This window comes from Vigna umbellata, chromosome 2 (assembly GCF_029865625.1).
Source record: "Vigna umbellata cultivar VRB3 chromosome 2, Vumbellata_1.0, whole genome shotgun sequence".
Taxonomy (NCBI): Eukaryota; Viridiplantae; Streptophyta; class Magnoliopsida; order Fabales; family Fabaceae; genus Vigna; species Vigna umbellata.
Genome location: NC_142166.1, coordinates 2,412,309 through 2,437,447, shown reverse-complemented (window position 1 = coordinate 2,437,447; position 25,139 = coordinate 2,412,309). Strand labels below are relative to the sequence as shown.

At 34.2% G+C, this 25,139-nt stretch overlaps 2 protein-coding genes and 1 long non-coding RNA gene across 6 annotated transcripts; 1 reads left to right on the top strand and 2 right to left on the bottom strand.

Annotated features, from left to right (window-relative positions):
- Positions 1-1,222: 1,222 nt before the first annotated feature.
- On the bottom strand, positions 1,223-10,902 carry LOC124841519 (ion channel CASTOR). 3 transcript variants are annotated; one of them, XM_088105724.1, is made up of 13 exons: positions 10,580-10,902; positions 10,419-10,496; positions 9,670-10,281; positions 9,278-9,460; positions 8,224-8,283; positions 7,947-8,150; positions 7,375-7,516; positions 7,268-7,305; positions 5,149-5,247; positions 4,369-4,563; positions 3,710-3,802; positions 1,900-2,163; positions 1,223-1,671 (listed from the first exon to the last, which is right to left on the bottom strand). In XM_088105724.1, the coding sequence occupies exons 1-13, from the start codon at positions 10,865-10,867 to the stop codon at positions 1,453-1,455; spliced, it is 2,475 nt and encodes an 824-aa protein (XP_087961850.1). In that variant the 5' UTR covers positions 10,868-10,902; the 3' UTR covers positions 1,223-1,452. The 3 variants fall into 3 exon arrangements, with proteins under 3 accessions (XP_087961850.1, XP_087961851.1, XP_047173760.1); XM_088105725.1 differs by having other exon boundaries at positions 7,268-7,516; positions 9,670-9,764; positions 9,846-10,281; XM_047317804.2 differs by having other exon boundaries at positions 7,268-7,516.
- A 2,686-nt stretch (positions 10,903-13,588) lies between these two features.
- LARP6B (RNA-binding protein) lies at positions 13,589-22,727 on the top strand. 2 transcript variants are annotated; one of them, XM_047317816.2, is made up of 10 exons: positions 13,591-14,230; positions 17,862-17,943; positions 18,222-18,316; positions 18,446-18,517; positions 18,700-18,779; positions 18,890-18,989; positions 19,636-19,683; positions 19,778-19,846; positions 21,300-21,446; positions 22,166-22,727. In XM_047317816.2, exons 1-10 carry the CDS (start codon positions 13,781-13,783, stop codon positions 22,403-22,405), a joined length of 1,383 nt encoding a protein of 460 aa, XP_047173772.1. In that variant the 5' UTR covers positions 13,591-13,780; the 3' UTR covers positions 22,406-22,727. The 2 variants fall into 2 exon arrangements, with proteins under 2 accessions (XP_087961849.1, XP_047173772.1); XM_088105723.1 differs by lacking the exons at positions 19,636-19,683; positions 19,778-19,846 and having other exon boundaries at positions 13,589-14,230.
- A 1,213-nt stretch (positions 22,728-23,940) lies between these two features.
- On the bottom strand, positions 23,941-24,835 carry LOC148203193 (uncharacterized). Its single transcript, XR_015784018.1, has 2 exons — positions 24,401-24,835; positions 23,941-24,318 (listed from the first exon to the last, which is right to left on the bottom strand). It is a non-coding gene; the product is annotated as an uncharacterized LOC148203193 (long non-coding RNA).
- Between the last annotated feature and the right edge of the window lie 304 nt (positions 24,836-25,139).

Genomic DNA, 25,139 nt, shown 5'->3' with positions numbered 1-25,139 from the left:
GGTCCTGCTCCTTACGTTCCTGGTTCGCTAATCCGATCGGTGTGTACCTCTCTTAAAGATACTCCGATGCCAGTGATTGAACCGTTCGGTTATCCAATATAGTGAACCTAATATTAGCTATGTTTTAATCTCAACCCAATTCTGATATGATAGACTTAATTCGTGATTTGCCTTAATTTCCTTAATCATCATTCGTGTATGTTCATGAGACCGGTCGTTCATACCTATCATATATCTCTATGACCAGAGGTCCTTGTCATAGCAATGGAGACAGTCCCGCAAAATCAATTTAAAAAATAATTGATAAAGGAAGGTAAAATAAACCATCAAAAAGTTATACAATTTTGATTTAACCAGACAAATAAAGAAAAATAGTTAATAATGTATCATTTTAACTTTAATTTCATTAGCAGAAGATTTTTCTTAAAAAATTAACATAAAATATTTGTATATATATATATATATATATATATATATATATATATATATTCTAAATTTCTAAATTATACAATTCTACATAATTTAAAATTTATTTTTAAAATAAATCTTCAATTGTACAGTGAAAAAAGTAAAAATAATATTAAAAGGCTAACAAAAATTCTCCTTAATCCAGAATGCTTGTATAATTATTATTCATAAAAATTAAAGTTTGAACTTAATGAAAAATAGAATAACACATGCCCTTGTTTGTTCAATTAACAATCCAAATCAAAACATTCTTCAAGTCAATGATTTCAAACCCAAATTTTCATTTAATAAATTATAAAATTTTAAACTATTTTATATTATCTTTAAATATTAAATATATTTCTAGTTTCTAAATTTAATCATATTTATTTTTCAAATTTTAATATGTTAGTTTCCAAATTTTAAAAATTAATTAATATAACCATTCTAACTTAATTTAATTTTTTTTTTTCATATCAAACATGTATCAAATGTTTTAAAATGAAATTAACTTGTAATATTTTAACATATTTTAGATCAAAAGTTAACTTGGAATACACTTTAACAAATCAACAAAATCAGCATTATTAAACTAAAAAAATCATATTAAATTTTTTTAAAATTTTGAAACCAAAATATATCAAAATTTAAGATAAAAATAAATTTCAATATTACATCAAAAAAAGTAAAAAATATTTAACATTTTAATAAATATCAAATAAGCCCAGATTATTATGTAATAAAGCCGAAAGAAAGGAAAATTCGAACGTGGTGGTGAGGGAATTAAAAGCCTCCATCCATTCATTTTTAAAAAGAGATGAAACGCACTTGAATCCCTACATTTCAAAATCCCAATTATACTCTCTAATTTTCATTAAGTGATTAATTTTTAATTTTCTTCACTTCCTTTTACTCTAGTTTTCACCAGGAAGGGCCAAGTGAACTTACAAAGTAAGAAATTAAAGAGGTGATTTTTCTAAAGTCCGGACTAGATTAACCAATGTCTCATTCCTTTTCTGTAATCACCACAAAAACATCCTTCAATGACCACTTCCGTCTGTCAGTTTTTGCAGGGGGATTAATGACTGCCCTCTCTGCATTTGCTATACGGTAGCCAATCACAATCTCTCTTCTCTGTCGAGCTCGTAACATTATCTCATAGAAACTCAATTCTTCACCTTCAAAAAGGTATAGATCTGCTGGCCTTATATGCATTTCATTTCCCTAATAGAATTCAAGAAAAGAAAACTCATTAAATTATGAAGCATCAAATGAAATTAAATGTTTTAATTCAGGTTAACTGCAAGGGATGTGAATTTATCAACTTGCTATAACATAGGAACTACATAACATAACCAAAAACCAAACTTGGCAGACCTTTCAGTACTTTTGAAATAATGTACGCAAAACATGTAATATAATCTCTCCCTTAACTTTATCAAAAGTGTGTACCTCCTCCGCAAAGAGCTCCTCCAATACATCATTTATCTGCCGATCTTCTGCAACCATGGCCAAAGCCATGCTGACAAGTTCATTTGATAAAACATAATCACTAATCCTTGACATAGATAGAAGATTTTTTGTCCTAGGATCCAAAATTTCACTAATTATAACACTTTTATCAGAAGCCTGCTTCATTTCCCCAATCCATGAGCCTTTAGAGAAGCTTCCTCCATGGACTTGACTGGCCATTGCTACATAAGGAAGGCGCCTAGCCTGAAATAAAACATTAAAAGCTTCAAAAATAATATAACAAGAAAAGACAGGATTATTGAAACTCCCAAAAAACAAGTCAAATATGTAAGCATCAAGGGGAACCAGGATCAGTTAATAAGGCTTACAACGATGAAAAAAATAATTTAAAGTTCATCCAGTAATTGATCCTTAATATTCATGAGTGGAAATCATGAAGATCATTCAATCGTGTTTACAAACAACACCACATAGACTATGTAATTGGTGTTGTATCACCCTTACAAAAATTACCGTACCCACATATAACATTTTGCAGTGTTAAAAGTGATACCTGAATATAAATAAAATTTTAGAGAAAAAGTTCAACACCATGCAATTTTACTTAAGTGTTAAAATAATTAAGTATAAAAACATGATTATGCTTCATCTAAAAGATGATAGTTTAACTCAATAACAGAGCATGTAAAACACAAGTGTTTCGTCAAACAGACAATACAACACTCTGCAGTCTTATTTTATGTCTATGTTAGGGGTTGGAAGGTATACTAGAGAAGAAGAAAGTATTTGAGAGAAGAAGAAGGGCACCGAACGGTGGAAGGCGGGGAGAGATCGAGCCGAACGGTGGAAGGCGGTGAAGGAGAAGAAGGGCACCGAACGGTGGAAGGCGGGGAGAGGTCAAGCCGAACGATGGAAAGCGGTGAGGAATTGAGCCGAACAGCGGAAGGCGGTGAGGGTTCAAGCCGAACGGTGGAAGGAAGTGAAGAACTGGAGCCGACCGGTTGAAGAGTTACTATCCTAATTGTGGTAATAATTACAGTAAATAGAACTATATTCTAGGGAAATATTCGTATAAGATAATTATAGTAAATAGAGCTATATTCTAGGAAAATATTTAGTATAAGATAATCATAGTAAATAGGACTATATTCTAGGGAAATATTCAGAATAAGATAATTATAGTAAATAGGGCTATATTCTAGGGAAATATTTAATATAAATAAAGCTAAATGCTATTGTTAGGGGTATGCTTTTGATTATTGAGTTTGTTAACCGGCGGCTACAGTCTTGTGAGGGAGGTTATCCCAACTATCCTTTGTTTACATAATTCTATTACCATTAATAAGATAAATTTATTCTTTCATTCTTATTTAATGTAATCAAATCATATCTTTAACAGTTGCGGTGTAAACCTAGTTGAGATTTTAATCAACATAGTGATGTTTTTTGCATGCCTATTTTCATTAAAGAAAAAAGGTGATTTGTACTTTCTATTCAGACTCATCTATATATACATATATAAACACACACATATATGTATGTACACAGATCAGTAAAGGAATGCGCTCATTGATTTTTCCCTAAATAATAAAATATCAAGTTTGCAATTTTCTATCAACATCAAATGCTTGCATGTTATTTTTTAATGACAATAATTGTGCTTGACATGATCTTCAGGTAGAGGATGATAGTGTATGTTTAGTGGCAGAAGAAATCAGCTAGTATATACAAAGACTATTATCAAGATATATCATATCAAAGTTTAAATTCCGTTGCGATAGAAACTCACTTGTATGTCACGAATTAAAAGTAGAGTGGCAAGAGATCTAGAGTCAGCTTGAATAGCTGAATCCTCTACTGATTCATCAGCCAAAATCAATATCTGCAAAGGCCGGAATTTCACCACAATCAAATTGAATTGAATAAATTCAAAAGTGTTGTAGGCAAATTTTAAATTATTCCCTGTAGTGAGAAATTGTATAGGCAATAAGCAGTAATTATGGAATTACTTTTCTTGATATTAAAAGAAAAAAACTATATACAAGTATTTAAAGGAAAAAGAAATCCTAATAAAAGGAAAGTGATCTCCTGAAATAAAGGAAATAAATCTCAAAAAATAAAGGTTATAAATCAGGAGCATATCTAGCAAATAAGCTCCTAATCCCAATCCCTTAATTTTAGGGATTTCTTACAAACAAATCTATAGTTATTATTCAATTCAATCAATCTATATTTATTATTGTACAGTAAATGTGTAATGTTGGCACCGGTATTTACACCCATATTGTACAGTTTAAGTTTAACCCCCAACTTGCTTCCATATAGAAAAAAAATCCAGCAAGATCCTGACCAGCATCAATATGGGAGACCCTGTAAGTGTCGTGCATCAAGAATGGAGATAATGTAGCAAAGACACTTGTAAAAGACAAACTAATAAATATCACTTACTGAATCAAATGATTCCAAAGGAAGGCTTTCCAAGTGGCGACGTATAACAGCATTCCCATCCCGATTAACCAGAGATATATTTTCTAGTCGATTTATGTCAAGGCCACCATCAGTTAGCTTCTTTTCTCTTTCTTTTTCTGGAACATCATTGAACATCCAGAGTTCTGATCCATGCGCTAAAGATGCATCCAAAACCTAAACAAATAGACAGGCCCAAAAAAGTATTGACACCCACCACAAATAAACAGTTGCAGGGGCAGAGGAATTCCGCACTCCCCCAAAATATTGCTTAATATATCTTATCAAGCGTAACTTTTTATCTGGCTCTTAAAATTAAAGGTTTTATATATTGCCCTAGAATACGTTAATCAGAATTGAATATGTTGTATTTATGGTTTATAGGTGTCAGATATTGTTAAAATATCATTAGATAATGTAAGTTACAATATTATGTATATTTGAGCTCAGTCCATATTTTCTTGTATGATTTTTTATTACAAATACATTACCCTATGTGTATGTTAAGTTCTACACAAGGGGAATTAATCCTATACCTAGTTTTTCACTATTTTCACAATAGGCAAAGTGTACTGAGTTTAGAGGAAACAAAATTTCCTCTAATTATGTGTATTAATTATAATAAACTATTATTGCCTTGTTTCGTGGTGTCATTCAAACACATGGGTTGAACATGTTATGCCTCTTTCTCTATTTCATACAATATGGTAACTGAAGTAAAGAAACAACGGGACCATAGTAACAAATTTCTTATACTACTACCATGATCATGTCCTCCATATCACGCCTCCAACCACAGAAAAGAATTCTCTCCGGAGATTTTGGATAAACAAAGTCTTTGGGCAAGCTTCCCCTCCAAACCTGAAATCAAAGGGGGCAAGAAACCATATCAGCAATCTCTCTTCAAAAAAAATTGTCTTGACTTCCTTGGCTTTACTATTCTCAATGTGTAACAAAGATCACTGTTAGCCCTTGATAGATAAGTTTATAGTCCAAAACAGAATGTTATCCCTTGAACAAAATTTAGTAGAATTTTTTTGAGCTGTAAATGTAGATTGTAAATTAAATGTCTATTTTAGTGTATCAAGTTTGAAATCCTTGGAACTTACGGATTCTATTTAGGAGACTGTCTAGGAAGTTATTTCTGACTATTATGAGATTACTTCTGATTGTTAAGGGTGATTTGCTTCCTTCTATCTAGCCTTGTACCATTATATAAAAAAATGAGTAGTCTCATTTTGAAATTATCATTCACAATCATTCTATTTTTCTCTCTTTGAATTGTAATTTTCTCATTGCATCAGAGCTCTACATTTTTCCTTGAGCTCTAACCTCTCCTTCCTTGTTTCATCTCCATCATTGTTGCAACTTCTCTAGAAAGCCTTCGTTGGTGTTTACTCTTTCCCTGGACAGCCTTCATTGCTGCTGCAACACATTTATTGAGTGGTTGAACCAATATTTCTGTCACTCTTTATTCTGCGACTGTTTAAAACCTACACCATATCAGGATCTGGATCGCAGACATGCATATCAAACAATTGAAATTCAATAGAGGATTCCAGCTCCGTGCAGAAGATTGGTGAGATTCCAAAGTATTTAGGCCTTTTATAGGCTCAATAGAAAAAACTATCTCACCTGGTCCCAAAACTGTGCACACACACCTCCAGGGCAAAGGAGAATTATATACCATTTAGGTGGGAAGAGAGTGATAGAATCAACTGCTAATTGGGAAAAGATTTAGGGATTCCAAACAAAATTACAGAAAGAATGCAGATATTTTATTATAGGATCCTTTCTCCAGATCAGTATGACCAAAGAGAAGATGATGCACTTGCCTTGAAACTCGTCCAGAATACACTACCCCCTTCTGCACTAATCAACCTCCTATTTATTCAACTAGTTACACAGCAGTTAGTTATAACTACTCTGGTTCCTATTAGTTACACAGCAGTTCAATAATAATGTTAAGAATTCATATCTTGACTTTCAAGACCAACAACAACATGAAGTTGCCCCCCTCTCCTTGGAAGGCCTCCTTTGTGTCCCCAATCTTTGCTTTGAGGTTTTCCATGTAACTTTCAACATTTGTCGCTTGTGTGATGCGGCTTGTTGCAATAGGTGCACCAAACTCCTTCATTTTTCTTCTCTGTTCTTGGAAAAGGGCCTACTTTCTTTTGTTTTGCAGCCATGGCTATTGCTCCTTCAACAATAATAGCTGAATTATCTGCAATTGGGGTCTCCAACATTAGACTAACTTGATCATATTCTTGGTTTAGGCCTACCAAGAAATCATAAACCCAATCTTGTTCCGTGTATTCTCTTAGAATTGTTGAATCCTCAAATTGGCCTTTGTGACCACGTAATGATCTAATTTCATCCACAAAGATTTGAGTTTATTAGCATACTCTGTGACAGCTTTAGTGTCTTGGCTACCATTCTTTTTACTTTCACCTCATAAATCTAGGCAGCATCATTTGCCTTAGAGTAGGTTTGCCTTAGAATCAAAGGAGATAATCATTTGCCTTAGGCAGCATCATTTGCCTTAGAATCAAAGGAGATAATCATCAGGGAAACTATTTTTAATTATTAGAATATATTTCTAATTATTACAGGTGATTTGTTTTCCTTCTATGTAGCTTGTACCATGCTATAAATACCAGTGTAATATCGTTTTGAAATTATCAATGAAAATCATTCTATTCTCTCTTCAGATTCTGTGATTTTTCACAAGATTCATTACAGCTTCTAACATTCCAAATTAGCTCAAATAAACTTCATTTTTTATCATTTTGACCATGCATTAGTCATGACCAAACCATAGAAAAAACATCAATAGAGAAAAAGAGAACTGAGAAACAGCAAATTATGTGAGACAAAGCACCGTAGGCAAAGATGCCGGGGCATAGGTATCATCATCCTCTGCAATAACCAGAATCTCATCACCTTCTTGTAGAACATAGGAGTCATCTGGATTCAAAATAATTTTACCACCGTATGTTGCAACTTTGATTCCACATGGAATTGCAGCAGGAAAGCTGATTAATATGTCCTCGAATTGCATGCCTTCCAACTGCGGCCATCTTTTGATGTAGAATTCACAATTTTCAAATCCTAGTATGTCTTCCCAAATCTGCCAAAGATAGCTCATCATTTTTTGTAAGAAAAATCTCAACAAAAGGATAAGTTTTATTAGAAAAAGATGTGGGGATCAATATCTCATCTTCAACTGCATTGCAATTGCAAAAAGAAAATAAAGCAGAACAAGGCCAACACAATCAAACTCCCCAGTCACTCTACAAATCTGAAAGAAAAAAAAAAAAGGTAGCACAGACAAAACACCAAACAGAGGCAATAAGGCAAATCCTATACAAAAAATGGAAAGATGGGAAGAAGGAACAGCCAAAAAATATAAGTAATACACCATACAAACAAACAATCATGTAGTTATTCCTGTTAAGAATTAACTAACTCGAAACCAATAATTGAGGTTTGTTTTGCACTGGATTAAGATTATGAATTATCCAACTTGAGAACACCATGAAATGGTAGTAGATGATGACCTGTGCAAGTCCAGGCTGCCGAGCACATTGAATCATCAAGCGACCAATGACATCGTGAGCTACAACAGTTTCAACAAGATCACCACCCACAAGCTTAACAAGGACCTCATTGTCTAGATCACTCAATTCAACCACTATGTGCCCTCGTAATCCTTCTTTTACTCCAGTCAGACTTAAGACCGTTCTCAATGCACGAGCATCACTCTGTACCAAGAAAATGTATGTTAATGGTCACCCACCCTTATCAACCTTGGAGGAGATCATTACTCAATCAGACCTGATCAGCATTCCCATCTTCAGCGAGGACTATGATAGCACGTGCTTTTGAAACAGAAACCTGCATATGACATGGTTTTAGCAAGCAAATATACAAATTAAAACGGGGCAACATCTTCAACCAGAAATGAACATTTATGCAATAATATACTGTATCAAGTGAAGAAAAGTACCACAAGATTAAAACAAAAAGGCTAGTGGCAGTAAGTGGCATTTTGCATAAGTTATCAACAGGTTGTGCAGCATAATAATTAAACCTTCACTCAGTATGCTTCTGATAGATAATGGTAAAAGTGTAGAAATTAATGGAAAGAAAAGGAGGAATTTTATTTAATATGCTCCTCCTACTCCGGTCTCTCCCACCCAGAACTAATTGACAAACTTAGAATTTACTTATATTTGCTTCCTCTATCTACGTCCTACCTCTGCTATTGTAGTTGAAAAGCTAATAACTAACAACTTCTCTATATTGTTTACTAACAAGGCCAAACAGAGGGCGACCCATTTGGCCCTTTTGACTATTCTTATTTCTTCTGATCTGACATATAGTTTCCTAATAAGGGAACACTAAGAACTGGCATCTTCCAAATTGCAATCTGCATGAGTTCTTACGGCAGTAGAAACAGATTTCGCTAAACACTGATAGCAAGTTTTGGCAACTATTATTGAACCAATTAAAGGGACCAACTTAATCAGTTCAGCCCATCTGATCCCTAAAAGCAAACTAACCAAACTGATAAACACATCAATCATGTTACAATTTTCATTCTCCTCTGTTTTCTATTCATCATGGGTCAGGGCTATATTGAAATTTTACCAAAACAAATAAAACGTTAGAAAGACAAACATTCCTTGAAGACTGCCTCTCTTAAACAAAGACAAGTATTCCTAGTCCTGGTAATTAATGGAAGAACAGAAAAGGAATGAATGAAACACAGAATATGCCCCCGTTAGTGCTCTTGAAAATCCTTTAAAATATATGTGAACATTAGAATTCATTATTATACCAGACATAAAATAAGATCACAATTCCAAAAGGTTAAAGTATCCTACACCTTTTTCAGATCAGCCAGAATCAGAGGGCTGCCACTTCTGCATATGACAGATGTTCCTTTGAAACCAAACTCCACTTTTGCAATGTCAAGCTCCATTTCTTCCTTGTCTCGCTCAGCCATCACTACAACAGTTCCTCCACCCAGGCTCTCATTGGCTATGGCGAGCTGATTTAGTAATGAACCCTAAACATCCACTCACATTATTTGGGGTCAAGACACGTGAGTATTTCAAAACAAGTCAACCAAACAGGTAAATCACTTGGCCAAACAACAATAAATTGATACGTTTTTGAAGTGTTTATAATGAATTATTCATTAGTTCGCTGAGAATTTTATAAGGATGGTTACAAGACAAGACAAACCAATAACAGATGGTAACACCGGAATCTTACCAGTTTATCACTCCAACCAAGAATTAAAGTATGATTTTGCTCAACCACCTCGCTTTTTCCTTTCCTCAGCGAGTCAAATTTCTCAGATATTGCGTCTGACACAAGTCCAAGCATCATTGCAAATATAAGCATCCCTCCAAAGCTAATGGAAATCGCAACTAACCTTGGACCAATACCTTGGGAACTGGCATGATTGCCAGAATCAGCAACATAGGTCCAAGATAACCAGAGGCAATGTGCTAAATCCTCGGTAGTTACCCCAAAAAGGGCCAACCCTCCAAGTAAAATTAGCAACAGCGTTGCCACCAACAACACGAGGGGTTTGGCATACGGGTAAACCGATAAAAAGACATCAACCCGATATGCTATTTGCTTGTTTAGAGAAACTCTTTCGGATATATTGTCAGAAAATATTGATTTCGACACATAGTCTATGTACTTAAAAATGATGAGAGGGATAAAAAGAAGTGTGAAGGAGAAAAAGAGAGCTAGATTTCTTTTTAAATTTTCGCGTAACCCAGGATTCGCGTCCTGAGATGTGGAACTTGTCACGTTCAAGGAGTCCAATCGGTGGCACGCGTGTAACCTGAGATTAAGGCCGAGAATATCACCCTACAAAGAAAATTTTAGTTTGGTTCAGCTGCTAAGGATGAAGGTTGCATTAGAGGTGGTGTGGAGATATTTAAGAGCATAATAGAACTAATCTGATTTGAGATGAAAGAGAGCGCGTATAATATAGATTGCCTTGCCTGCAACTTAGCGAGTTGACTTTCTAGATACGCATTACGGAGCAGCAACAGCAGCAAAAAGAAAATAATAGTCAACGTCTGCACCCAAACGGACATATAACAAGAAACTGTGAGAGGAGAGAGACATAGAGACAGAGCGACAAGAGCAATCTAGTACCTACCACGATAGCAAGCCGGAAGCGAGATTGCGAAAGGAATATAAGGTTATTCTTGGCAGATGACTTAGCATTTTCAGTGTTGGGAACTTGAGGTTTGTCGTTCGTGGGAGTGGGAATCCGGGGGAATTTAACTCTACGGCGATGACGGATGCCAGTGAGGGTAGGAGGGGTGTCAGGCTTTGAGTGTGAATAGAATCGATGCCCGTACTGCGAAGAAGAGGAGCGCAAGAACGATGGCGACGGGAAGAACCAATCTCTGCCTGAGCCAGATGTCTCCGAGTCCAGGGACATGTTCAGAAGTATAGACTTTCAATAAGTTAAGAGAAACTTAATACTCTAATAGTGGTAACAGGATTTTCTTTCCTGGTAAATGGTAGATGTACACCGCGACTCCAACGTGGCACACCGCTGTCCTACGTCTTAATATGTCAACTCATTAAATTTTTAATTTTAAATTTTTTTTAATTTTATGTTGTGTTGAAAAAAAATATTTTTTTAATATGTATGTAATATTTAAATTTAGACGTGAATGAAATTTATTTATATTTAAAATTTTGATAAATTTTGTTTTAAATCTTTAAAAATAATAAATTTAAAGATTAATAAATTTTGGTTTCAAACATAAATACGTAATCTTCTAAAGAAATTTATTAAGTGAATAATTGATCTAATTGATCAAGCACGTGAGTTTCTAATGTTAAATTGAGACTTGATATTGAAGAGTTTGTTTGAAAAATTGTATTATACGGAGGAGTGTGCTTGAAAGAGTATGAAAGTCAATTAATAATATGGAAAGATAGAATTATGAAATTGTATGTTTTCTGCGAGGTTTGTGATTCTAAGGGAGAAGTGAAAATATTTGTTGTCGTAGTGGTATGTATTGGCTAGAGGTACAACTAGTCCAAAACTCTAATAACATTACAAAGTGATGTAAAGTATTATAGTCTAAGTAACGAGAGTTGGATAAGATTCTTATAGCAAGATATGGGGAGAGACCTCTTTTTTGACAAAGTCATAAGTTAAATGTATTGTATGGTATGGAGGTTGAAACTGTGCAATTTATTATAGTCAATCTTGGTACTTTGTTTCATTCTTTCATGACAAATGCATGGCTTATAGTGTTTAAATCAATGCATAAATTGAGTCTAATTTTTTTTATCATAGATATTGCTTAAATTATTTATAGAAAAGAAAGTTTGTATTAGTCGCAAGTCAATACGAATTTTATTATTATTATATAATTTTGTACAAAAATAGGCCTAGTATACCTGAGTCCCTAAAAGATCGAGGATACTTTGGCCTACTCAAAAAGCTAAGAACGTGTCAATGTTGAAGTATGAAACCACACAGGTAAAGACAAACTAACATAAAGATTAAAGATGAGTAAACACACCAGAAAATCTTAAGGTAATCTTAAAAACCCTAAGTCCAACAAGCAAGACTCATTCAGGTAGTATAAATAGTCATTGTTCACGAGGTATGTCAATGACATCATTTATTACAATTTCATTATCTTACCATTAATAGTAGGTAACTTAAGTGTCGAAGTATCTTTGCAGGCTCTCCCACCGAGGTCACACCACACTCATCAAAAGAGAACATATTGAATAAGACTTTTTACATGAGGAGTATAGAGAAGACTAGATACTAAAACCACCCGATATGTCTTAGCCTAAACAAAATACCAGTGCACCTTTGGGTATATCTTGGCTTGACAGGAACATTTGGCGTCTACCATGAGACCGAGATGAATCTACAAGCATGGTGTTCATTAGAAACATGATAAACAATGCACACAATGAAGCGAACGAAGGATCGAACCTTATGGTGATTATGTCCAAACTGCAAAAAGAATTTGTTGAAATGCGATAATGCAATGTTGTTGACACTAAGGCGGTAAGAGCATTTAGGAGAAGATTAGGGGATTTGGAAAATGCAGTCTCAAACTCTCTCTGAAATAGTAGAACAAGGTACAAACCAACACATAGTTAACACCTCAATAATTCGAAACCCACTTCAAAATCTATGAATACAAGTTTAAGGTATTACGGCAGGTTGGTGAATTTAATACACATTTATTGATAGACTGTCGAATCTATACTAACTTTGATATTGAACTATTTTATGCAAGTAATCTTTAAATCTTACCGAACAATAACAAAAATAAAGTGACAAACGAAAACAAACCTGTGTTAAGAGTTGGACCAACAAAGTTAGGAGAATTGTTAACCCTAACCCTATAAACCAAAACACCTTATTCTCAATCAAATACAAAATTAAATAAATATTTAAAAATAAATGGAAGAGTTTAAATAAATCATGAGGCTATAACAAATAAAGATTTCGAAATCTCGCATAAATTGAAAAAAATTCACCCTCATTCATGCTCGGTCGCAACCACTTATCATTCACTTAGGAATCACCACCAATTTAACAATCCTCGTTTACCTCTTGCTTGGACAAGCATGCATCATGAACCAGCATTCTAGGAATTGTGTCAATATTATAAGGCTTATTTAACACCTTGCTTCACCATCAATCCACAATTTCAGTAATTGCTCCCTACAGCTTATGTAACAATTCTTCTAACACAGTAATCGGAATATGTCAAGAAATGCACCACTCCAACCTGAAGAGTGAAGCACAGCATAACGATAGTCAACTATACTGAAACAATCTTATAGATTATGTAATTTAAAATCATATAGTTTTAAATTACCTAATTTAAAACCATCCGGTTTCAGATTATATAGTATGAATGATTGTACCTTAATAGGAAAATATTTTAAAATATAACTTAAAATATTATTATAAGTTAATTAAGAAGTATTATAAAATATAGTTATTTTTTGATATTATGGACCTGATAAAAATAAAACACGGTACCCTATAATTGGTGGTCGTCTGTATGGGCCGGAGTGCTTTTGGGGCCGGTCCGCCTTTGTCAATCAAAAGTCATCACTATAAATGATTCACTGTTAGGAAAGCCGTAAAATTTGAGAATTGTTCTCCAAGGACACCGATTTTGGGATTGAACAAACAAATGGATTAACCTCTGATATTCTTCTTAGCTGCAAGCTCCAGTGAGATTCAGAAAATCGTCTCCAAACACAAGAAACTGGCAAAGTGATCTGAACAGCATAGGCTGCTAGATCGTCCAACAAAAAACCAACCAAAAAAAGAGAGGAAAGACAAGGTTTGAAAATGGCTCATGAGTCACTCTCAGAAACTCCAGATATCTCCCCGCCTTCATCCACATCACAGTTGCAGTCAGATCCATCTCTTTCAAGAAACGGATCTTTTAGCCGGCTTAACGCCCAGGCACCAGAATTTGTGCCAACTCGAGCCACCCCACGGACCGATTTGCAGCAACCCAGGCTTGTTGTACCACCTCCTCCTCCAGCTTCTAGTATGGTACACGTTTATTCACCGCCCCATTTACCGATTCAAGGTCATGTCGTCCCGGTACAGAATCACCATCATAATCTTGGCCATCAGCATCACGTTCCAGTTCACTACCGACCTCATCATCACCCACATCAGTATTATGTTAGTTCTGATTCTACCGTGCAGCAGTCTCAAGTTGACCAGGATCGTCTTCCTTCTTCCAAAAGCAAGCTGTCTGATGAAGCCAGTCAGAAAATTTTGAATCAGGTAAACTTCAGTTGCCTTTTGGATATGCCAATTTCACTGGTTATCTCCAGATTCCAAAGTGAATGGATGGTTCACTGTTTCAGTTTTTCCTTTGTTAACTCTCATGGATTGTTACATGGAAGCGTTCTTGCTTCTTTTTGACCATTTTTAATCCTTGTGTATATCAATATCAGTCAACTATTTTAGTTAGCCAATTATGTATGCTTATTTGTTTTGTATTTTGTACTGTGTTCTATTCCTGTCCACAGATCAAGTTACTTGATGTTTGGATAGAGCTGTTTCCAGGAAATGGATATGGTTTTTAATTCCTAAATTGGGAGAACTATATAATTTTCACAACAATAATGAGGATTTTAGATGGAAGGGGAAAAGAGATTCAGGTTTTTATTTTTGAACTAAGATAAAATAATCAAGAGTGGAAGGTTTCACACTTTGAGCATGACTTTCCTCCCTTCCCTTTTCATCCACAACCTTTTGTCCCAAACTTGCCCTCATTGATCCAACTAAAAGACGACGAACTCAGAATGAATTAAATTGATCCTCAGTGCACTAGTCCCCATATTTATTTTGTCCCAGTTATCCTTGTAGTCATGGTTATCTAAAATCGCGAGTTTAGAAAAAAGCCTAATACAACACTGGATTTATTTGTTTTTTCGGTCACGATTTTTGCAAAATACACTAGAGAACAATTTCATGGTTCCCTAGTACAGTAAAAAAATATAAAAGTTTTTTATAACATTATATAATATTAAATTAATATTTTATTTATAGGTATTTTCATATATTTTTATCCGAAGTAAACTCTTACGATTTTACAAAAACCTATTTGGCCAATCAAATTGTCGTGCTTTGGCTGCTAAGCTTTAATTAAAAAGAGTTGCACCTTGACTATCATTTATAGTTTTTAGCTTAATGGTAAGTGCTCAATCAAACAATTAGTATCAGAGTTAAGGTTACGAGTTAGATTCCCATTAAGACAATTGCTAAGGGAGATTGTTGCACATAACATCAATTGTCCTGTGGTAAAGGCCAAGTATGCAAAGTCATTATCAAATATTGGCATTTGGTCTACTACACTCTTAAGTAGAAAAACTTGTACTGTCACTGTTAGTCATAGCTTTTGACCAACTGTTAGAATCGAGATCTTACTACAAATGTATGAACTGTGAATTGGGAGACACAAATCCTAACAAAATTTATGAACGTCCAATATGTGTGCACCAAATCATTATATCTCTCTCAACACTCGTAATGGAACTTCAATTCAATATGACAAACATAAAACAGTATAATAAACATATGAAACAGTAAATCATTAGAAGTGTAAACCGTGCATCCTAGTTACGTAGGAGAGTAACTCCTTTCTAGTTACAAAATAGTAAACCATTAGCTCCGTCCCATTTCCAAATAAGAATACTGTCCTAGTTACAAGATAATAATTCATCTAAGGCAAATAATCTTGTAAGATAAAATCATAATCTACACATATACCGTCAACTCCATTTCCAATTCCATCTCCTTTACCTTATCAGTAATGTCTTAATGCTGATGTAGAGTATCGTCCTTTTCAACTTGGATTGTAACCAAGCTTTCATCCAAATCCAAGTTGTCTACATCCAAACCTAGTGCTCCATTCTTCTCATGCTCATCTTCCATGGCCTATTGATCATCAGATGAACAATCATCAATATTAATTTGAACTGGTTTTCTTGTTTGCTTCTTCTTCGTTAATTTTGAATTAGCCATAACAAAAACAACATCGTTCATTGTGATTTGCTTTAGCCTATTTTTTATCTTTATGTAGACCTAAACAAATGCAAAGACAAATATGATAAGCAACTAATAGACTAGTAATTCTAGTATAAATATATTTTCTCATTAATATTAACTTAGTATATCAAAGGAACTCCAATTATCCTTACGTTCGGAGGAGCTACATGTCAAGCTCAATACATGAATGACAAATTTTTTGAAATATGGATGCTCTTTCTTTTGTGAAATGTTATAATAGAGAAATTAAAGAAGTTCTTGAATAGATAAATGTTGTAATTTTCTTACCTTTCGGAATTGTCTCATGAATCAGTATCTTCTTCTCATAATCTTCCAACATTAGGTCAATACCATGTGCCATACAAGGTCTCTAAAATAGCTTTTTCCTCTTTGCCATCAATATTTGACCAACAATTTTGTAGTTTGCTTTATTATGTCACAACTTCAATAATATTGTCTTTCAACATGACATGCATCATCTAAAACTTTTTAAGAAGTTTTGGACATAGTGGATGCATATATGGACTTCAAAAACAATTCCCTTTGGATTGTTCACCAGGAAGTTTATTGTCAGACTTATTTTCTTATCTGTCCATTTCAAGCAATGACAACCTTGGGTTACTGACAAAATCAAAGTTACCATACCATTTTTTATCAATTTTTCCTTAGATGGAAAAGTTACTCTTCTTTTGTCTATGTAGATGACATGATTGTTGCAGGGATGATGAACATGAGAAGTTGGTTTTGAAAGAACATTTTGTTACTCAGGTTGAGATAAAGGATTTAGGAAAATTGAAATACTTATTTAGGATAGAAGTTACTGACTCAAAAGGGCATCTTTATCTTTCAAAGGAAATATGTTCTAAACGTTTTCAAAGAAAAAGGTAAGATTGATTGCATGGCCACGAGTTCCAATAGAACAAAACCATAGAATTAGAGATGATGAATATGTTTCATAGTAAATAAGGGCCAACATTAGGGATTTGCAAGGGAACTCATTTGCTTAGATCACACTAGACTTGAGGTATCATATGCTATGAATGTGGTCAATCAATTCATGCATGATCCAAGATAACATTTATAGGTTGTGGATATAATCCTTCAATATTTAAAACAAGTTCAGGAAGGGGATTGTTATTCAAGAAGGATGGAAATAAATATGGAGATGTATACTAATGCAAACTATGTTGGGTTTGTTACTAATATAGGAGGTTCACCTTTGAATATTGCATGTTATTGGGTGGAAACTTGGTGACTTGGAGAAGTAAGAAACATAATGTAGTTAAAGATCCAATGCAGAGGCTGAATTTCAAGCTACAATGCATGAGGTGTGTGAAGAACCTATGACATTTTTGTCTGATAATAGATCAGTTATTAATTTTGATCCCAACCCAGTTCAACATGATGAGACTAAGCACTTAAAATAGACTGACACTTCATCAAAGAAAAAAAATTGGTTATTGACCTTATAACTGTGTCTTACATCCCACTAGGAATTCAGCTAGCAGATTTGTTTACAAACGATTTTCCTACAGAACGGTTTCACTTGAGGGGGAGGGTTGACTTTTGAGAAGATATTATCTATTTATAGAGTTATGAGGAAATATTGTCAATTATTGTAATTATTACAATTAATATATTGTTGCGATACCAAGAGTCATTGTTGATTGTTGTAATTATTTCCAGAGTGGTATAATTCCTATAATACCCTCTTGTACTGGTTTGCTATTGAGAATTTGAATCAGATTTTCTCCTCAATATTTTGACGTTAATATATTTCTCTATATTGGTTTTTCCTTTTTCTTTTGTTATAACAACTTGACTAGGGTTTTGGTTGAGATTTTTATATAATAATTTGTAGGTGGAGTATTATTTCAGTGATTTAAACTTAGCTACTACCGATCATTTGATGAGGTTCATCAACAAAGATCCAGAAGGTTTTGGTAAGAAAATATTTTCAGTTTCCTTATTTTATTGCTGCATAATTGAACTATGTAGTCAAACAATTAATTATACTTCCTGCTTGATGTTACTACTTTCATCCTCCTTAAGGAACACCGTAATGGTTGTTCAAAGAATATCATATTGAATAATGTAATTGATATATTGATTCTTGTTCCTGTAAGATAGTACATGGTTTTAGATCTGTTATGATCTTAGTTTTGTATTATTTCTAATTCCTTTTCTGTATAATTTCTAATGTTTTTCTAAAACTATTTAGTGCCTATATCTGTTGTCGCATCTTTCAAAAAGATTAAGGCCCTCATAACCAGTCACTCCCTACTTGCCACTGTTTTGAGGAACTCATCAAAGCTCGTAAGTTTGTTGACTTTCTTGCTTCATGAGCTAATGTTACTCTCAACTTATACATTTTCTACATTTGGATATTTATTCGTAATTTTATTCTTGATGTTTTCACATATACGTCAATGCTTAATCCTCCAGGTGGTTAGTGAAGATGGAAAGAAAATCAGACGCCAGTATCCCCTGACCGAGTCTGATATAGAAGAGCTACAAGTAATTCTTCCTACAATCTTGTGACTAAATTTTAAGTTGTCAGGACAGTTTATTAATGCTGCATTTGGTTTTCTTTAAACAATCAATATCATTTGATGGGTTCTATCTCGATCCATGCATGTCATATATTCTTTTCGAAATATTTTATTTTATCTCACTCTAGCAATTTTATTTTCTGGTAGTCTCGCATTGTTGTAGCTGAAAACCTACCTGAGGATCATTGTCATCAGAATCTTATGAAGGTTTTCTCAGTAGTTGGGAGGTACTATTTTGGCTTCCATTGAATGAGGCTTGTTGTGGATTTTTTAAGGCTTACGTGTGTTGAAACTCTGAATTCTAGTTATCATAAATTTTTATGTGGGCATGTGGCAGTGTGAAGACTATCCGTACCTGTCCACCCCAAACCTCCAATAGTGGGGCTTCTTCTGCTTTGAGATTGGGAAAAGTTGATGGTTTGCCCTTATCTAACAAGGTATACTTTCATATATTCATGAGTTCATGTACTATAGGTTCCATCGAGGTCATTATCCCCTGTTTTTGTTTTACATCAAATTTTTAACCTGTTGATTACACTTTATCCAACCTAGACGTGAATTTTAGTTCTAGTGATGAAATTGGCATTTCAATCTTCTTATGATGTTTTCCAAGTTTTTATAAAATTGTTGGAGGCCCTCCACAGACCAACGCTTTCTAAAAATGCCTGTTAGTTTTTGTTTCAGTCATTTAAAGGAAATTTAACTGCTCCTTATATAGGGTACGTAGTTATATACCATGACTTGCTATTCATCTGGGGCATGTTACTTGTGTTCAGTTTGGTCATGTGAGGTTGGCTGCACATGAATAAGTAGATTTCAGGCCTGTTTTCTATTTTGACCTTGCAACATACATATTTGTTTTTGTTCTTGTATGTATTTCAAGTTTTCAATGTTTTATAACTTATGTCAACTGGTAATCTTATGATGAGTTATAGACACGCTCACCAACATTTGGGTTGTTCGTTACTTTAATGTTGGGCATGAACTCATGCTGGTAAAACTTATAGGATTCTCTCTCTTCTCCTTTAGAGTATTAATGAAAGGAATGTATTTTAATGAATCTAATACAACTTCTTGTGCCAGTTGCATGCATTTGTTGAATATGAATCTATTGAGCTGGCTGAGAGAGCAGTAAGTACCAGTACTTTTCCGAGTTGGCAGGGTATTATTTTAGGTTACTTTTTAACCACCTCCATTTAGTGATCAGATTGTAAACCATTCACAGGTTGCTGAGCTGAATGATGAGGGAAACTGGAGGAGTGGCCTCCGGGTTCGCCTAATGCATAGACGCATGGTATGCATTAAAATATTTCTTTCCTCCATTACGTGCATCCAAGTATCCCTCAATTATGGTTTGCATATACAATCAAGAGGATTGTTGGGAACACTCTTAACACACTATCCCGTTGGATAGAATTTATTGAGAACTACAATTCAAGGGAAAGATTTATTAAATAAGATGTGCGACCCGCAAAATTTTAATATTTTTAATAAATTTCAACCAATGATATATGTTCAAAATAGTGTGTTAAATAATGTGTTCAAAATTGTTTACATCTACATCTTTAATTTTTGGATTAGTATTGAATAATTAGAATCAAGATTGGATTATTATGATTTGGTCCAAGTTTGCTATTATTTTGGATCAAAATCATTTGTCTTATTTGACCTATATCTATCTGGTTTGATTTTTTCCCTTTTTCTTATTTACTCTGCATTTTGTATATATTATGTAATGATATAATTAGGCAACCCTATCTATGTATGTATCTCTTTTATTTTTTTAATGAATAATGGGAATCTCCCTATAGTTTTTTTCCCTAGCAAGCCATGAAATCACATGGTATTAGAGCTTCAGCTCTGGTTATGACACGAGGAAATTCCTCCACATCTTCCACTAATTCTGCTAACCACTTCATCCCTTATCGCATCTAATATCTGGCCATGGATACCAATTCAAACTTTCAATCCAAGAGCTCAATGGCAAAAATCTGTGTTGGATGGTCTCAGTCTGTGAAATTAGTCCTCAATGGCAAAAGAAAAACTAGGCTATCTTATAAGGGACACCCCGTCAACCAGAAAATACAAACCTGTCTCACCCAAGATGGAAGTTAGAAAATTCAGTAATCTTCTCATGGTTAATGAAAATGATGGACCCTTCCATTGCAAAGTCACACTTATTCCTCCAGCTGGGAAAGATCGTGGGAGGTAGTAAAAACCTTCTACTCTAAACTTGAAAGCTCTTCTCTGATTTATGAACTGATGTTTTTGCTATGGAAGTCCAAACAAGGGTGTCATAACCTTTTACAATGTCATGGTTACTTTTCTTTTGAAACCAAATTCAAGAAGTGAGAAGAGAATGGTGGAGTTTATGTGTTTCAAATGAGTCTTTGGATGAAGTTCATGGTAGGTTTCTGGGTAGAAAACCTCTACCTTCATTGTGAAAAGTGTTCTTTGAAGTTAGGAAGGAAGAATTACGAAACTTTGAAGGTACAAAGATGCAAGAGGTTTGAAAGTTCAGCCTTGATAGTAGGCAGACGGGAAACAAGAGGTTGGTTGGTTCGAAGGAAGAATACTAGTGACATTTGTGTCAATTCAGTTCTTAGTCTAATGCCATTGCATTACAAGCTAGATCACCCAAATCTTTTTTATTTGAAGCATTTGCTTTTTTTAAGAACAAAAAGATTAGGTAGGTGGCGAATTTTGTGAATTAAATGTATTATGTTATTGATATTTTTTTTTTTCAGTCTAAACCATCCCAAGGACGAGGAAAGAAGGGACTTGATGTTGAAGTTGGCTGTGATGAGGATTATACTTCTGTGCCTGAGCCACATGCAAGTGAGAAACAATTAGAAGATGCTTCCTTCCCTGATACTCAGTTGCATGAACATGCTGTAAGTGTTTGTGCCTATTTTTATTGACAGATTGTTGATGGTAGATAATAGTTTTGTTGCATAAGAGCAATTAATTACCAGAATCGTGTTTCCGTCAAGGTAATTGGAATCTTTGAATTCCAAGAATGTCAACCAAAACGGTTATACTTCTATAAATATGACACAACTTGGGTGCTGTACCAGAGATGATTTTTGGTGCTACCCTTCAATTGAAATTGAAATTGAAATCTAACTTGTGTTGCACGCAATAAAGGTTGCCATCAAAGGTCAGCTTTTGTTATCACGATGAAAGTCCAATTTCATTACGAAATATCTTAAATGTTTGTGGTGTTGTACTGTACCTGACTTTTGTCTGAAAGTGTGAGAAAGTTATGGCATCTTATGCACTTTGTTATCCCTTCTTAACTATATAAGAAAATTATACCGGTTTTAAAATGCCTCGTGAGTGTCTTCATGCTTGGAAACCATTCCCCCCAAGTTTTAGAACCCTTCCAACATGTTTGAGCCCTTGAAAAGAAATTTATTCTTTTTTGTGGTAACACGCCTTTATTGAATTACAGATATGCTGAGAATAATGATTTTTTCATTGCATTTCACAGCATATGTCCGTGCCCTGTTCAGTTGTCATACGAAAAATTCTAACTGGTAGATTGAGGGCAAAGTAGCAACTGGTATTTAACTTTTCTATGTTTAGGCCATAATTCCTTTAAATTAAACAGGGAGAAGATCATGGTTATGAAAAAGAGACTGGGCAAAGGAAAGGTCGAAGTCGGGGCCGAGGTAAGGGACGAGGCCGAGTGCATTGTCATCAGAATAATCGTTTGGGAACACCCCCTTCAAATAATACAATTTTCACGGATCAAGTAATTGCCAAGCAACCACCAGGGCCCCGAATGCCGGATGGTACAAGAGGATTTTCAATGGGTAGGGGAAAGCCGGTAGCTGTTAATATAGCCTAATTTGTTCGATCAATGCTGATGCAAGTTTGTCGTTGTACTTGTAGCAAGTATATGTTGATGCTGTAACAGTGTGATTGTGACAGTACTAGTTTGGCTGGGGCAATCTGAAACAATCTTCTTAACGTGTTGTTTGTCTGCTAGAGACGATGTGAACCGCCTAGAAAGTACAAAAGAAATTTAAGGATAGACTAAGGAGGGAGTCAGCTGTTAGGTGAAAAAATGTGTGAAAATGCAAACATGCAATATAAAGCTCGTTTGATTGTGTGGAAATAAAATATCTTGAAGGCATATGATAATGATGACAGTTTTGTAAAAGATGAAATTGTACCTTTTTTTTTTCTCTCACTTGGACATAGTAATCTTGCAAACATAATGATTTTTTCTTTCAAAAGCATATTCAGTTGTGATTATAATACTTTTCTTTTTAATTCCTTAACGTATTTGAAAACTTTATTCTTCAAAGAGTATGCTAAGTCATTTGAATGTGATGTATGTCAATTTATACAACATGTCATGTATCCTCTTAGTAATACAAAGGAGTATTCATCCTTATGATTGAGCTTATTCTAATGTTTTGGGACTTCATCAAACTTTAGTGGGAGTTTCATCCTGTACCTCTAAGTGTTTGCACCTTGTGTTTCACTCTGGATCTTCAATTTTTGTGAAAATGGCAAATATGCCCTGTGTTGAAAGTTTTTAACTTAAAAAAATTGAAAAATTCAAAGAGATTCTTCGGCCTAAATTCTCTTTTCTCTAAACCTAAAAACTCTTCTCTCTTCACTCTTACTCTCACTTTTTCGCTGCACACAACACTCCCTTCTCTCCTCTCAACCCCACCTTCTTCTCTTCTCCTGTTTCTTTCTTCCACCTCCTTTCCGTTCCTCTTTACTGGATCTACTCCAGCTTCGTTGGTGTTTTTAATTGGTGCATAAAAGGTTGATACTCAATTTTGTTCAAACTTTATTCAATGTGTCTTTTGAAGAATAATTGTATGCTTGTATGTGTAGAATTAGAGTTTGTATGCTTAGAAATTGAGTTTAAAACAAATAAGTGTGAATGGAAAAGCTTGATCAGGAAATGATTTTTTTGCATAATCAGATTTTGAAAACTGATTCTATCACAGATTTTGAAATTTATTTTATTTTTTAATGAATTTCAAAATCTGTTCCTTCATTCAATGAATTTTAAAATTCATTAAACATAAAATCTTCGAAAGCGAAATACAATTCTGCCTTTTTAATTTTAATTTATTTTTTTTTAAATAATGGATTTATATGGACCATGTTCGTGCTTGTTGACATATATTTCTCCTTCGTTACTCACATTATATGGACCATGTTGGTGCTTGTTGACATATATTTCTCCTTCCCAGAACGTCTTGCAATCACATCGATGGGGAGGTGAACAACGTGAATCACTATAGATAAAAAAAAATGCAACATTGGTACGTTGTTTCGTCAAAACGTCGTCGTTGGTACACTGCTTGAGGTGACAGGATTCTCAAAACATGAATCCTCGGAAGACACATGAGAAGATCTATCACCATGTTTTGTTACCCTGTTTCAATATTTAGCCAAATAGCCAGTTTCAACAGTAGCTGCAACAACCTATAAATCCATTCTATCCTCCTGCCACAACCATTACCCAAACTCCACAAACGCAAGTCACCCATTTTCTTTCAACAATTAGCACTAAACAACATAGGAAGAACTTTCTACGAATTAGAGATATAACCTTCAACTCTTCAACTAATAACAAACATAAAGAACCCAAAAAACCACTTTTCTAAAACTTAACTCCCCACACAAATATTCCTCCTCTTAAACCAAACCCAGCCCATAATATTCCCTACTCTAAAGGCAAAGCCGTAAGAAACTACTCCTCAGTCCTCAACAATACGTGACCGCACAAAACTAATAAAAAAATAAGAATGAAACAGGGTTAAAAAAATGTTTGAACTTTTTATGACCAAGGAGACGAGGTTATGTATCTTACTTCTATATGTCTTCTTCGATTCGTTGAACAACACCAAAAGAATGAAACAAGATACCAACTCTTTGAAAATGCGCAAAGCATATACAAAACAGAAAATCAACTCGTCAGTGAAAATACGCGAAACAGAGCAGCACCGGAAGGAATAGTGGTGGCTTAGGTAGCAAACCAACCATCAGCGAAAGGTTGGGTTGCAAACGAAAAATAGTGGGTAAAAGGAACAATTAGCGGAAGCAAGTTTTAAGAAGAAAGATTGAAAGTAGAAAGTGACCTAAGTTACGAATGGCTTGAAATCAAAACTCTGAAAATGAAATGGTTCAGAAAAAGCTGAAGTTCCTATTTTCTACCTTAGTCATGAAAAAAATTGAAAAAAAAAATACAAAATAGAAAATTGTGTCCAATTGATGTCTATCCATTCCAATATGGAGGTTTCTAAACTTCTTTCCTACTCTATAAAATCAATACTAAAATCAATGTGATTTTTACAAGTCACAATTTCTAATAGAAAGAAGGACAACGATAATAAAAACTTAAGCATTGCATTCACCTTCTTTACAAAATTAGAAATTAGAACTTAACATTGAGGAAACCAGACCATAATAATTCCAACCCCTTCTTTCAAGTCACGATTTGTGTCCTCACTTTGAAGTTTTTTCATGATTTTCTCCCTAATGAATAAAACAAAACAAACATAAAATATTTCAAAACTTACGTTTTTATTTTTTTAATATAAATAAATGGT